At 45.6% G+C, this 15,544-nt stretch overlaps 1 protein-coding gene across 3 annotated transcripts in view; it reads right to left on the reverse strand.

Annotated features, from left to right (window-relative positions):
- The window catches only part of CEP170B (centrosomal protein 170B), a 318,645-nt gene that overhangs the window by 132,539 nt on the left and 170,562 nt on the right, over positions 1 to 15,544 (reverse strand). For all 3 annotated transcript variants that reach the window (XM_085626239.1, XM_085626237.1, XM_085626238.1), the window contains exon 5: positions 460 to 516. In XM_085626239.1, coding sequence (XP_085482365.1) covers positions 460 to 516 — 57 coding nt within the window. The remainder of the gene's footprint in view (positions 1 to 459; positions 517 to 15,544) is intronic.

The raw sequence follows: 15,544 nt of genomic DNA on the forward strand, positions 1-15,544 counted from the left end.
TCTGCCATTTTAAGTACATTCATTTTCTTGGACACACGTAGTTGCTGCCAAAGTTATTGCAAGGTGGGATAAGGAGACAGAAGTCTTCGAGTACAGGCCCAGGTGTGAGGTCTTCGATCTCCTAGTGTGGTAAATAATGATGTAGATATCGAACATGACATCAATAATTGCTTCTCAAGGGTTTCATTGTTCCCTCACACATTACAAGCACATCGGTAACTGAATCATTAGTTTGAAATACGTTTTGTCTTGGCAGCACAAATACGAAATTGCTCGCTAGCAGGCAGAGCCACACAAGATCCTGTTAGTATTTTCTTGTGCGCGCGGGCACAACATACTTGCAGGATTAGCTAATGTGTACTCGACAAGCGGCAGAGAAACATGCACTCTGGCCAAATGCTACAAGCTGCTCTTCACAAGTGCAGCCACCGCAATGAAATAAAACATGCACGGTCTTACCTTCAGTGCCTCCTCGGGGACTTTGTGCTGAATTTGTTCCAAAGCGTACAGGTTTGCATGTGGAGGCCACGTTAAGGAATTTCACAACAGAGTTAAAGTGGTAAATTCAGAGCATGCGCGTAGAACGCGCCACAGAGAGGAGTACAATGCAAAGAGCTTCCCTGGAGCAGGGTATTAATAGACGGGGCTTGGGCGCGAGCGACAGCTGACGTACACCACATTCTCATCCGCGCAGCAGAGATTACCCTTATTTTGGCATTAGAGATTATACACCGAGCATCTCCTTTCGTCGCCCCACAATCCACTCAGGACCCGTGTGTAACTGATGTGACGCTGGTTACCCTGTGACTGCCAAACTTTCTGAGAGCGCTTCGGGCCTCGCAAGTGGGAGGAAAACGCTATAGAAATACTATTGCTAAATACAAGTGTCGTGACTGGGGTTGCAGTAAACCACAGAGCGACAATGCAGAAAACGTGCTTAATACATATACAAGAGACACGTGGTTCATTGCCTTTTCCCTACGACTGGTTGCGACTCCGTGTTGATACCATGCGTTTGGTCCCGGCTGCAAAAGATGCTTTAAAACAAAAGGGGTTATTGTTTTCTGTATACGCCTTTTCTCAACGAGGACATTGTGAGATGCACCGGTGCACGAGAGGTCTGTGCTTCAGGGGTGCGTGCGGTTCCACGAGAAAACAACGGATAATCTCCCCCGCGGATGTATGTGTAACACCATCCAGCAGTATGTGGGTCACACAGAGGTCTAGATTTCCCACTCCCGTTACAGGAGAGGAGATGGTGTTTCCAGGCCAAAGAGGCGAGATCTCCCTGTGAGTGAGTGGTCGTTGTGAAATCTGTGCGCAAGCTAAATGTTTCGCGTTCGAAACTGGACGGGGCCAACTCACCCTTCACCCTACCTAGTTTCACAAAATGCGTCCTGCCATCATACCAACAACTGCTATTAGTTTTACCAAAAGGCAAGACAGAGGCAGCAGTCACAACACGAGATACGTGAAATGATTGTTCGTGTAAAATAATATATGGCAAAGGGAAACCTTAATAGACAGATTTAAGGATTGCAGGGTCAGAAGGATTGCAGAAGTTGGTAAAGCGACTTCGGAAAATATAGCACAGTCGCACCTGGTTACAGAGCTTTGAGATTATCGAAGAGGATGCAACTAGGACAGCATCTGGACACTAACTGTACACCGACACTGTGCATTGTCCTCTGGCACGCGGAATCTGCAGTATGGACATAGTAGGACCTCTTCATTCAGGGTGGGTGGGGGGGAATCATTACTTCGAATCTGGACTTTTTTCTGCATTGTCAGCCACCTCGGATCAAACCTACTGAGCTTTCAAGCCTTGCAACAAGTGACGTCAAGAAACTCTGGCAGAGCTACCATGGCCATCTTTAAACACAAAAGCACCATATCTGGCATCTTTGCCAGTCCCAAACCCTCCAGCACCCTAGGAAACCTGGCCTGTTAACTACTCTTGAGGTACGAGTTACTTAGCCTCGGTAACAATGTGTCTGGTAGAGACATAGTCTAGCCGCAGATTCCTTAACTTAGAACATCCCCAGGCGTCAGACTGGATCCGGAAAACTTTTCCTGCAGCAGCACCTCTGTGCGCCGGGGGGCGGCGCCTTCCGGCTCCCCCCTGATGTTGTCCCTGGATAGGACGTCAGTGGAGCTATATATGACCCTCCAGGCGCGTGGACGTCAGTTTTTGTTGAAGAAACTTTTCTGCATCAGAACGCGGAGCCATCACCAAAAAACTGTGAAAATATGGGAACAGTGTGCAAAAAAGATGAAAAAATAGAAGAAAGTGGCCAGTGAGACAGAGCACTGCTCTGAAGAGCCACCCAGCAAGAGCGAAGGCTCACGCAATGTCAAAGGGGGACTAGGATGTGGAAAAACAGCCTGTCAGAGGACAGAAAGTCCACATTCTGAAAGTAAAACCATGAAGGAAAACAGGTCCGGAACACTAGATTAAAGAGAATTCACCACGAGACGTCACCAGAAAGGGACGTCGCAATCCCAATCAAAGATCCACAATGTACATAGCCAATAGACCTGAAGGAAAGGCCGCCGAGGTGGCAAAGACCACAAGGCAATGCAGAAGGGGAAAGGGGGATGGTGGGAAAAAGCGTGAATGGATTTCACACCTTACAATCCAGGCCAAGGACTGGAAGGAACATATGATCTAGGAACAGAACGAATCAGTCTGTGTTGGAGTGAGGGTATATCACCTTGCAAAAGGGCAAGCCACCCCAAAGAAGGAGAGTATAGAAAAGCCTCTACCTGAAAAGGCCCTCGCAGAGCGGGGAGGACGAGCGGGCGTCAAGGAATCTGCGGCTAGACTGTCTCTACCAGATACATCGTTACCGAAGGTAAGTAACTCGTACATCTCATAGAGACGTCTAGCCGCAGATTCCTTAACTTAGAATAGATACCAAAGCCATACCCACAGAGGAGGCGGGTCTGCAACTGAATCCCATGAAGTTCTAGGAAGAACGTAGTGGTCCAAAAGGTGACTTAACACCATAAGGAGGACATAGCGCAGGTAACCACCCGAGCATGACGCTCTAAAGGGAGCGGATGCAGTGGGAGGCAAAGGTAATAGAGGCGGTCACGAACAGCAGGAAAGAACCCAGTTAAGGAAAGTGGGTGGAGGCTAAGTGAAAGTTAAGGACTTGAAAGAGGGAGACAAACCCACGCAGAGTGGGAAAGACCTCCAGGATCTGAAGCGGCGACAAAAGCCAAAACAAGTACAGGTCGTCCAAGTAAACAGTGTGAAAGAACACTGAGGAACTTGTGCCCGCAACAGCACGTGGGACAGTAGAGGCAATAGGTTGCCCCTCACCCAGAAAGCGCCAGCATTGAGAAGAAACCATGTTCCAGATATGGCGAGTTTTGCAGATGCTGATGGTTGTCAAGCCGTGAGAGACGGCAGCAGGGAAGACAGCGACCTCGCATACCAGCCTAAAGAGCACAACAGCGAAAAGTAGCGCTGTGGAAAGAGGGCACCAGTAAGACAGAAGCGACATCAGTGGCAAAATGCCTATTTCTGGCGCAAGATGCTGGTAGTATGGAAGGGAGAAGACACGCCATGACAAGGCGATGGTGCCATAGTATGTGAAGGTTGAGTACAAGCAGAGGGGCTTCAACCAACTTGAGCGAAGACAGGAAGGACCCCAAGTACGCCGTGTGGACTCTGAAGCTACACGAAGGGCGCAAGGACTTCGTTTTGGGTAGCAGAGCAGCCCAGAGGCACCAAACAGCAAGAGGGCAGCAGCCTAAAAAAGGGCACCAGGAAACTGGACACTTTAGGAAATGGCGGAAGAAGTAGACTGAGGCAGGACCCACGACACTGTATGAGGGAGAGAGCCTGCAGGAACCAGTTGGGTAACCGCACCGAGGGGGGCTAGAGCAGGAGGGGAAACGTTGAACTATGAAAACGTGACCCAACAAGAGTCCCCCGCAAGCCAGAGTCGGAGAAAAACGAGGCACAACTCTGGCAAACGTGAGGCCAGAGGTAAAGATCCCCGAATCGAAGGAGGAAAAGACACCCCTCATAGAGTGTACAGTATGAACCTCAAGCAAAGCCTGGAAATCCCCAAACGGAAAAAGCAGGGATTAAGGACACTGCTATATGATATGCAGCCACCAAAACCAAGGATAAGCGGCCCCACGTATCACAGACAACCTCTGCTAACACAGTAGCTAGGAGGACCAGAAGTTGCAGGTGCACTAAGGAGGAACAGCAATAAGCAGGCCACATAGCGGCAATAAGAAAATAGACCGCATAGCGGTAAACAGGGTGCCGTTTGCAAAAGAACCACCACAACCTAGCGGTGGACCAGACGTGTGAGATAGAAAGTACACGGCAAAGGACCCACGCCTGTCGTCATACAGACAGACCAACCCAACGTGCAATAAAGCAAGTTACACGAGGAATCCTGTAGGAAGAGACAAAGGACTTCGAGCAGAATCTCTGCTCAGAGACTCCATAGGAGCGTACCAAGACAACGATAGAACCGAATGCCATCAAGTGCCCCACATAGGGTAAGGCAACCAGTATGGGTGTCCTCTTGGGCTAAGCACACAGTCAGAGGACAGAAAAGAAAGGAAGCAGCCAACCGGCTGTGCTGAACAAACTGAGAAATGGCTAACCAGCCATAAACAGTAACCAGCCCTGAAACCCAACCTGTGCATCAGGGCAGGTCCCAGAAAGTAACACAAAGAACACGGCAACCAGAGTTATCGCAGGCCGGACAAAATACGGGGGACCGCCGAATCTGCATGGCGGTCAAAAAGATCCACTCCATTGAACGGAAGATCCCGGAGGGCATCCCGAAAATGATCAGGGAAGCGACTGTCGTGCAGCCAAGCATGGCGACATAAAGTCACAGCGCGAGCTAGGACCCGTCCCATAGAGTCACTTGCATCCAAGGAAGACCGAAGGGAAAATTGCGCCATGCATCTTCCATGCAGAAGAATGCGGAGCAATGCGGTATGTGACCCTTCTGGAATAGAGGGGAGAAGGAATAGAGGGGAGAAGGTGAGCAACTGAGTCCCAAAGAGAGGCAGATGCGCGCGCAAACACACAGGCTGTATTTAAAGCCCAGAGGCCTGCGCTAGCGGAGGCGAAAAGCCTGCGGCCACAATCATCCAGCCACAGAGACTCTCTTGTGGGAGGTAACAATGGTAAAGAGTGTGAAGAGTGCAAATCAAAAGCTGCCTGAACAACTAGGCCTTGAGCAGGCGGGTGAAGAGACAGACAAAGAGGATCACCTGGTGCCGGGCGGTGCCTACGGGCAATAACCCGATCAACCGGGTCACCCGAAGAGGGTCTGGACCAAGTGCCACGCAGGGAGTCAAACAGCGAGTTCCCAAAGGGCAGCAAAGGTTCTACCTCAACAGGCTCCAAATGGAGCAGATCCAATAAAGGATCAGAAAGTAGAGGCACCATAGGGAGTTGTAGGCCAAGCACAGCAGCCGCCCCCTGAATAGCTTGCGCGAAGGCAGCACTAGACTCAGTTGCCATCCGAGTAGGAGATAACTAATGGTCAGTAGGAGACGGTTGAAAGCTAAGTCTACCACTGTACATGAGGAGTGACGAAGGCGGAAATTGTCCGGAAGGCCAGGCTATTCAAGGAACTTGCAACCTGGCCCCTTGATCAGGGGAGTCCAGAGAAGCCCCAGGATTCACAGGAGGAGGCGTAGATGGGAGCACCGGCGTGAACGGACGCTGCGGGGGAGATGTACAGCCGCCCGAGGAGTAGGGGGGGGGGGGGGGATCATCCACCAAGGGAAGCCAGCTCAATGCCGGAACAGACATTGAACAGCGCCGTCATGGAGTCGGCAGGACGCCGACAACCTCCCTAAAGAGAGTACAAGGTGCCGGCGCCAAGCCTGTGGCAGTCGCCGGCGCCGAGGCTGGCCTCGCCGGCACCGAGGCCGGCGCCGCATCCGACGTCAGCGCAGGGAGCCCTACAGGGCTATGTGCTGAACGACGGGAAGGGCTGTGCTCTGGGCCCTGGCTTGTGGGCGTTGCGTCGACGCACACAGCCGGCGCCGGGGAAACGTCCGCAGACGATGACCCGGCCTCAGTGCCTGCTACCTCTGTGGGGCCCGAAGACACACCAGGGAGAGGGGGTGACTGAAAACAAGCCTGGAGTGCCTTAGAATAGGCCTCCATTTGGGTACGTGTGTTGCCCCAACACCCGGAAAGGGTGAATACGGAGGACGCCGTACACCTTTCACCGGCTCACTACGAGAGGAATGGCTGGTAGCGGCACAGGTGGAAGAAGATCTCCGTAAGCGACACCAGTGCTTACGCTTACCTGGAGTCACACAGCGGTCACGGGAACGACCTTGGAAATGAGCCCGATCCAGAGAAGAAGAGCGGCGACGGGAGGGAGCTGGACCGGACAGCCGTGCGGCCTTCAATTTCATGCGCCGCTCCCTCAAGGACTTCGGCTTCATTCGTTGGCATGCGTCACAGTCCTTGGAGTCGTGGTGCACACCGAGGCACCACATACAAATGAAGTGCGGGTCAGTGCCCGACATCTGACGCGAACAGGCTGCACAAGCCTTAAAGCCGGAAGGCATTGCACACTGTTCCACCCCCGACACAAACTGTGTCGAGAGGGCCCAAAAACCAGGCCAAGGAACTGCAGGTTTCCCAGGATCCGCGTACGAACATGGAAAATAAGAAAGCCGACGTCCGCGTGCCGGGAATGGCATATATAGCTCCACTGACGTAATGTCCAGGGACAACGTCAGGGCAGAGACCACGGGGCCGTCCCCCGGCGCGCAGAGGTGCTGCTGCAGGAAAAGTTTTCCAGATCCAGTCTGAAGTCTGGGGATATTCTAAGTTAAGGAATCTGCGGCTAGACGTATCTATCAGATAGTTAAGTGTGCAAAGGGAGTGAATTGGGTATCGAATTGAAGTCAATTAGACCCTGGGACACTTCAACATCAGTGATAAATAGAGGAACCCACCATAAACAGTGTCAAGTAACCACCAGCTCTACCAAAGTTAGGAGAGAAGTTCACCCAATCCATGAATAGTGTACAGATATTGTAACCACCAGGAACAAACAGCCCTGCCTAGCATTTCAGGTATCACTGGATGCTTGGCATGCATGCCTTTAAAAGCATGTACTCTCAAATTGTGGACAATATGCCATTAACATTAAGAATTTGTATAAGAATCGTGTGCTTCTAGAGGCAGTTAAAGATATTTGTCAATCTTCAATAATAACATTCACTATAAAGACCATTAAATCTTTAATATGACAATCTGCCGACCTTCTTCTCCAATTCCTAAATGACATGGAATTTACTCATGACCCAAGATTCAATAATCAATGACATGCTTTGGCAGCTCTATTCTGCTGTCTATTCTGCCTGCTATCCAAGGCAAAGTTGTTAATTCAATGAAAAGGCTGTACAAGTATAAATACATTATTCTGTGGATCTGGGAGGGAGTCCTAACTCAAATGATAGTAAATAGTTGCATCTCAAGCACAGTTGTCTGGATCAAAAAAATGAAAAGAGAAAAAGAAAAATCAAGTCACCCTTTACCTCAGAGTCACTGGACTGCTTACCCAAGACATGGAAAGGGTCCTCAATTTCATCACCGCAAGATGGCTGGGGTGAATATTTAATGTCATCACGTTTCAAAGTCTGTATTGGTTTGATCAAGTTTCAGCAGGATTCCTCGCCCCAAAGCCACAGTTTGCCAAAGCCTTGCTCAATAAAAAAAGAAGTTAACAAGATACAGCAAAACCCTTTGAAGCACTCCCTGGGCATCTATTAGTTGAACTTATATTAAAGTGAGAGATAAGGTAAGGATTTAGAAAAGAATGAGGAACTAATCTGATAAACCCAATTTGAAAAGAAAATTGATTTGTGTATGGTGTTCCTTTAGGTCAATCAGGTCTTGGCTATAGCTCTTATTTTGTATAAGGACACCTAAATGATGTAGTAGATGGCTGCCCAGTAGCAAGGTTTTGAAGAGGTATTTGTGGGCCTCTTTGTTTTTGTCCCAGTGGAGGTTGAAATCCGCACAAGGTCTGCTTACAAGGAGGTGAGTTGATCAGTGCTATAATCAAGGAAACCCCCAGTACAACCTTATGCTAAAGTGTCAGAAAATAGGAAGTTCAGCCCCAGTGGTTACAATTTTGGGATTGTAATCTCAAGAGAGGGACTGAAACAAGAAGGAGGTTTTAGAGTTAATCATTTTGAAAGTGTCTCTTTGTGGATACAGGCTACCCTCCACCCCAAGAGTTTCTATTCTGTAAAGGTGGTGGGTGTTACATTCTTGTGCTAGGATAGTGGTATGCATAGGATGACCAAGCATCCTGGATTTGCCCAGAGTGTCCCGTTTTTCCAAGGACTGTCCTGGCGTCCCGACACTCTTCTAAAACAAAAATATACCCCAGTTTATAAGAGAGGGTCGGGTGAACCTGCACATTAATCGCAGTGTTGTGCAGACCCACATTTCAACCAGCCCTCTTTAAAAAATTGAGGACATAAGTTCACTTGTTTAGAATGCCTGTTGTGCTGCCTTGCCTCATTCAAGAAGCACAGCAGGATTTACGTGTGTCAAGGCCGGGCCCACCAGCAGCCGGACCCTGGAGCTCTTCAAAGAAGGGGGGAAGGGAAGTAGGGGGGAATGAGAGAGTGTGAGTATGTATGTATGTATGTATGTATGTGTGTGTGTGTGTGTGTGTGTGTGTGTGTTTCCCTGACATCTCATTGGTCCCAATAGAACATTTAGTCTTATTTCTAGGTCGGTGTTCATCTTGGTTTTTCGTTCTGAAAATCTAGTCAGCCTAGGTATGCAGGATGAGGAGAGTGAGGTGTCTGAGAATGCAACAGCAGCAAGGTTGCAGTCTTAAATGAGAACAAATAAGGAAGTTGTGTGAAAGGCTGCAGGCCGACTATTCAAGTGGACAGGATTACTGAGATGTGTAAGAGATGGGTCACCAAGTGGAAATAAAGTGATTGTTTATTGTTCTCTGACTGAGTTTAGGATGTCTAGCTAAGGAGACAGGTGTGTTGTGGGATCTGTGATCACAGCATTTCTGTGTGTACCTGAGCCAATGTGCACAGAGGAATGCTCTGAAGCACTGAGGTTGGTGTGTGTTGGGTGTTTTAAAAATAGATGTATCAAGTGACGTGTAAAGGAGGTTGTGAGAAAGTACTCTCCTTTTGTATTTTCATCTCAATTTTTTGCAGACTTGCATTCGATGTTTTTTTAACTCTGCCCCCTGCAGCACTATAAGCCCCAGTGTATGTGTTTTGACCCCTAAAACATGGGAATCTTGGCTAATCAATCCCCAATTGATAAAATGAAGTTTACAGTAAGGCCATAGTATATGGGATAGGGAAATACCCCAATGGCATGAAATGTTAAATGTCACCTGTGGACTGCAGCAGATGTTTTGCTTTCCACTAGGCTGACAAATGGAAACATCGCTTTAGGTCTACCTGCGTAGCAGGACTCCTGTAGCTTTATAAACCTGTAGGCAAACCTGTCAAAATAACTGTTTTTGACAGAAAAGAATCATACTTTAAAATGATAAATACGTAACCCCTAAGCAGGCCTTGTAGCTTACAAGGTATGGTACCGGACGTTTAAAAGTGGTATGTGCAAGAATTTGGTACTAGCATGTACAGTGACTAGACCTCAAAAGCTACTTTCAATGTAAAGGGGCATTAGTTGTTCTATAAAAAAACAAAGTTCACATTAAAATTATAAATCTGCTAACTTTGGTCTGGGACAAGCTACAGAAATAGTTCAACCACCCTTTTTCATGTTTAATAAAAATCCAATTCAATGGTGTAGTCAGATTTTTAATAAATATTTAAAGGAAGTGACATTGAAGAAGTTAGATTTTGTATTCCTGGAGTGACCATGACCAGTAACAAGTGAAACTGGACTGAACCTTGCTGGTGGGCTTTGATGGAGGCCCTTAAGTGCTACCCCAAAGGTCAGAAGTGACCAAGAGGAGCTACCCCAGAAAGTTTAAAAATGTGGTACTTAGAAACATTTTGGTCTTCCAAGACCTCTGGAGCATCTGTAGGACCCTGGGGCAATGGTGTCTGAGTCAGAGGACTTGATCTGATATAGCTCCCGGTTTGCCCCAGTGGAGGATTTTGAGGTCTCAAAAAGAAAATAAACCCAAATGTAGAAATCATGAACGGGTGAAGGTTTGAAAAGTATTAAAGCGACACGAGGACTTTGGTGCCCGTGAAAATTATTTTTTCCGCTCTGAGCATTCCCCTGCAAAACCAAGAGCATCAGCGGCACCAATGGCTCTCCAGCTTTGAGAAAACTACACCAGATACTGACTGCTGCCTTGCCCAAAGGAGGATCTCAACTTCTACTCTAAAGACTAAGGGACCGATTTAGATCTCGGGGGACGGTTAGTCCGTCACAACGTTCACAGATATCCCATCTTCTGAAATATAAATCCCATAGGATATATAATGGGATTTATATTTTGGCGGATGGGATATCCGCCATCGTTGTGACGGAGTAACCCATCCGCCGAGATCCCAATCGGGTCCTTAGTCAGAAGGTAAAATGTTTAACTGAAATGACCGGCTTGGGGGGAGCCTACCTCCGTTCCATTGCGGTCAATCTGAAATAGTGTCTAGATCCCAGTGAACTGCAATAATGGTTTCTGGTTGGCGGTTTTTGCCTTAAATTCTTGAAAAAATCATATCCCCAGTTCCATGTGTCGGAATATTAAAATGTTTGTGTCATTTTACTAACTAAAATTGTCTCTATTGTTAGAAATTAGTTGGGGGGTGGGGGGGTCTCCATTGCATTGTTTTTTTACTTTTAACTGTTTTGAGGCTGCTAAATACTTAACACATTTTCCTGAGTTAAGTCTGTCTGCTCTGTGCCACAATTACCAAGAGGCTGAGTCCAGGATTAAATTATTGAAGCGGTTTTTTACTCAAATAATTTGTTGCCTTACTTCTTCTGATTGACTCCTCTCCACCCCAATTAATAACACACTTTCTTACATTTATTTAAGATCACAGTTCCTGGGGGTTAGTGCTTACAGGAGAGAGAGATTATGGTTTCTGGGTTAGAATAATTAAAACCCACATACTTTATTTATTTTTAAATTAAGACATACCACCATGATTTTTTTAAGGTTACCATAGTCCGATGTGTTAACTACACAACATGATCAAATCTGCAGGTGTCCATGTCTTCATCACATTATTAGTTATCTTTAAGTCCCTAAACGTTTTGAATAGGAGTATGGGCATTAAAACCTATTCCACGTCTATAATCTTCATTGACTATGACATCACTAACTCAGGCTCTTTTTTTCAAACTCCTAATCCTCACACTCACATCCCTGAGAGATTGAAACCAGGCTGGATAATAAGCATATAAATCAATGTAGTTTGGATCACATATTGGAATAAGGACTCCTACACTGGCACAGTCCAAAATAATAACTATCAGCAAACCACAGCTCTAAAAGTAACCACTAATGCCCCTCCAAATGGCATTCTATTGTCAACCAACCTCCCTGTCCAGTCCTGATACACTAAAGCAGTACACTAGCTGACTTTCCAAAGTAGGACTCAGCCACCCATGGGCATAATTTACGAAGGGTTTTGTCTCCCCATACTTCATTACAGATGCTTACTACCAACCAGAGCACAAATAGTTTATCCGATCTCCTAAACAAATTGCTAAAACTCAAACTGAAGCTGGATCACCTACATGAGACGATATAAATCTTAAAAAAAAAAAAAAAAATTAAAAATAAATAAAGTATGCCCATTTTAACAAGCTCAACCCAGAAACCATAAACAGTGACTTACACCCTTGTCTCATACTTTTTTGAGACCGCGGTATAGGTCGCTGATTATGCGCTCTAGGTTAGGTTTCGTTGTTTGTGGTATTTAATACTAATTTTGTACAGTTTTGTACAGACCAGAAAATTAAGATCTCTAAAATCAGGTCACAAGCATCCAATAGTCCAGTCTGACATAAAGCTCTCTTTGCTTAAAATTGAATGGACATACGCCACATGAGAAGAAAAACACGTTAGGTATACACACAGAAGTGGGTGCCAATATCAACCTCCATTAAAATGCAGTAGGGCTATGGTTTCACATTTAGGAACAGCATTCGGTTTAAAAGGTATGCATAAATAAGACCTCATATTTGGCTAACAGCACATCAGGTTACAAAATCACTGTTAGTGCAACCAAATGTGAATGACTCTTTCTTCAACCAATGAAATGGTTTGAAAGAGATGATAAAAAGGAATCAATTGCTGAAAGGTGGGTTGAATAGTCCCCACCTATGCTTTCGTTGTTGGCACACCGCTAATGCGGTTTGTGACTAGATCTGAAAAAAATGCCTAAACATAACCGGTGAGGCGGTGCAGGCAGAGGTAAGTAATTTTTTTAAACAAACCTAATTTATCTTATTATTAAACAGCTTGAGGGAGGCACCATAAGCACATCTTACATAAAGTGCTAAATCCTACTTTATGTATACTGCTAAAACATGAGATAATAATACAAGCCAACAAGTACTGGCGAGAACCGAGAAACCGAGGATTACGTCAATGCCCGTGCAAGGATATTGGGTGTCCACATGGCTTACGTTTGTGGAGCACATCTGAACAATGGTACATAAAAGTGCACAATGAACAGTTAGTTCGTCGGGGTGTTCAATGTGGCTGGGCACCAGGTTGCCAAAAGCAACGCTAAAGACCCGATAGCGAAGGATGGATGGAGTTTAGGGCGTTGTGACATATACCGGGGAAAAAAAAGAAAAAATCTGAACACAGATGAAAGACGTTCCTGTCAAAACCTGAATTACACTTATAATACTTAGAACCCGATTTCATATTTGGCCCACTGACAACATTATCAACAGGAGCACATGACTTTAATCTCCACCAATAAAAGCAGATCATAACTCATTTTAATTTAATGAGTGCTTGTCACAGCACTAAATTGTTGTGACTTCCAACATCCATTTCCCAAAGACATTTGATCTCGAAATCAGCGAAGGAAGCAGATGGAAGAAAGATGCTGCGGTTGCTTAATGATTCATTAGAAAAAAAAAAAGATTTATTTTGAGTCTCCAAGTCACTGTATATGAAGAATTGGGGACTGGAATATAGCATCACAGATCTTTGCAAACCTTGATGTTTACTACAGACAACAGCGTCATGTGTTTATGGCTACAGGCATACGGTCCACAAAATGTATTTTACACTCATATGAACTTACAGCCACCAAAATGTGGCATCCATAGTAGTCATGACTGAATTGCAAGTAACAGCATCTTTTAGATGAAAATTCCACGTACTAAAGCAGAAAAGCTTCAAAGTTACTATTTTCGGCAGTATCAATTTTAGGAAAACAGTAGGACAATGAATGTTCCTGAAAGAGTGGCCACTGAGAACGAAAGCAGTAATTTTGTGGGGATTCATTAACATATGCAATCAGGGACATCTTAAGGATTTTAGGGGCCCTGGGCCAAGCATATTTTGGGGGCCCTGTTCCGAACAAATTCGAATTTATGATCCAATTTCAGATTTTTCATGCCCTCAGAGGCCAGGTCACAGACACTGCACAGGCAGACTGGTCCAAAATTCAAAATGTGTTTTCACCTAATATTCAGGGACAGTGATGTGTGTTTTCAATATTGTAATAGAGCAGCAGTTCACTAATATTTTTGCAAATAATCTCTGCGGCCCACTGCCATTTCTCATAAAAGGAACTTTTTTTATTGATGTTGCATGGTGCTGGAAAACAAACGTCATTTGTCAGCAAATTATCTAAAATAGACTTCGACATATTGCGATACAGGAAAATGGCATTTAAAACAATCTATGTTGAAAAATCATTCAAGGTCTTCAGGGCAGGACTGTGCAAAGTAAAGAGCCGGATTTATCCGGGGGCCTCCTGAAAGGCTGGGGCCCTGGCCTAGAGCCCACTTTACCCATGCCTTCAAACGTCTCCTTATGCAGTGACCTGACACCCTAGTTGCAATCCCAAATATGGCTTAAGAAATGTTGGAGGTATGTGATCCAGACACCTGCCTATTTTCAGGAGGTGTAGGGAAAGACATTAGAGGTAAGAAGCTTTCCTGGAAATCTAAAATTGTTTATATCCGAAGGGGGATTTTCTGAATCCTAAAAAAGTAAAACTTGAGGGAATTTTGTAAATGGACCGCTGCAATTCGCAAGATAACAACTGTTTGAGCATGAGGTGCCATATTTTGAACAAAAATAACATTACAACACAACCATAGGGTAAATTAATTCACATGTCGTCAACGTTAAAGGAAGTTAATTTATAATGAAGTGCAAAATACATTTAAGTAGTAACTTATTAAGATGGCACACCCTTACTAAACGAAGCACAAGGTTTCAGTTCGGAGCACAGGTATTACAAATAGAACTACGCGAGTAGCTAAATCGTTACCAACTTGGCTCACGTGGAAGCCGCCCTAAAGCAATTTTGTGCACAAAGGAAATAAGGTATGAAGAGGAAGTATAACTATAAAAAAAAAAGATGTAATTTAGATGACGCGTTGGGGACTGGCCCACATTTCTTCTTACTTCCACAGCAATTAAAAGGCAGTATTAAAACTCCCTCCCCTATAAGTACATCCGGAACTCATCTGCGACAAGACATTAACTGACGGTGCTTTTGATAACATTTAAAATCGTGGGCTTGAGTCGGCATGGAAGATTCAGCAAGCAAAGTTGAGTAGAAAATGAAGGTTAAGGCACAAACATGAATGGTCAGGTATTTAACCAACCAGTGATACACTGGCACTGGATAGTGACACCAAAAGACTTAAACCACAGAACCATTTTGTTGAAGCCTGGCATTCAGCTCCATATTTAAGCTGCAAGTAACCAAGACCAGCACTTACTAATTTACCAAATGGAAAGGTTGACTGCGCCAAACGTAGGACAGTTGACGAGAGATGCAGTGGTGATGGAAGCAATGTTTAGGAAGATCTCAATCGCAGTAAGGTATGGTAAGGAACGCAGTCAAGCCCTTGTGCACCCTGCAGAATTTCCTTGTGACATACAAAAGGTGTAACATAAGGTTGGGGCCAATTTGCATGAAGGAGGGGCGATTGCTTTTGAACCGCAGGTGTGAACATACTAACAGTATAAAATTAAAGCTATTTCTTGGTTTAACTATCAGAAAAAACTCATTGGTAACTAAAGTAAACCCTTGATAAAATTAACAATCAACTGTACCGAGCTATGCACAAAATGTACAAGTTACTTACCTTCGGTAACGATGTATCTGGTAGAGACTATTCTATCCGCAGATTACTTAACATAGAATTATCCCCAGGCGTGAGACTGGACCCGGAAAATCTTTCTTGCCCCAGCATCTCTGCGCGCCGGGAGGGGTGGCACCACACGACTCCGCCCTGACGTCCTCCATGGGCGTGACATCAGCGAGGTTACATAAGCCCCACCCCGGCGCGCTGATGTCAGTTTGCTTCGGAGAACTTTTCCGCGCCACAACGCGGAGCCGT

The sequence above is a fragment of the Triturus cristatus genome, chromosome 9 (assembly GCF_964204655.1).
Source record: "Triturus cristatus chromosome 9, aTriCri1.1, whole genome shotgun sequence".
NCBI classification, from domain to species: Eukaryota; Metazoa; Chordata; class Amphibia; order Caudata; family Salamandridae; genus Triturus; species Triturus cristatus.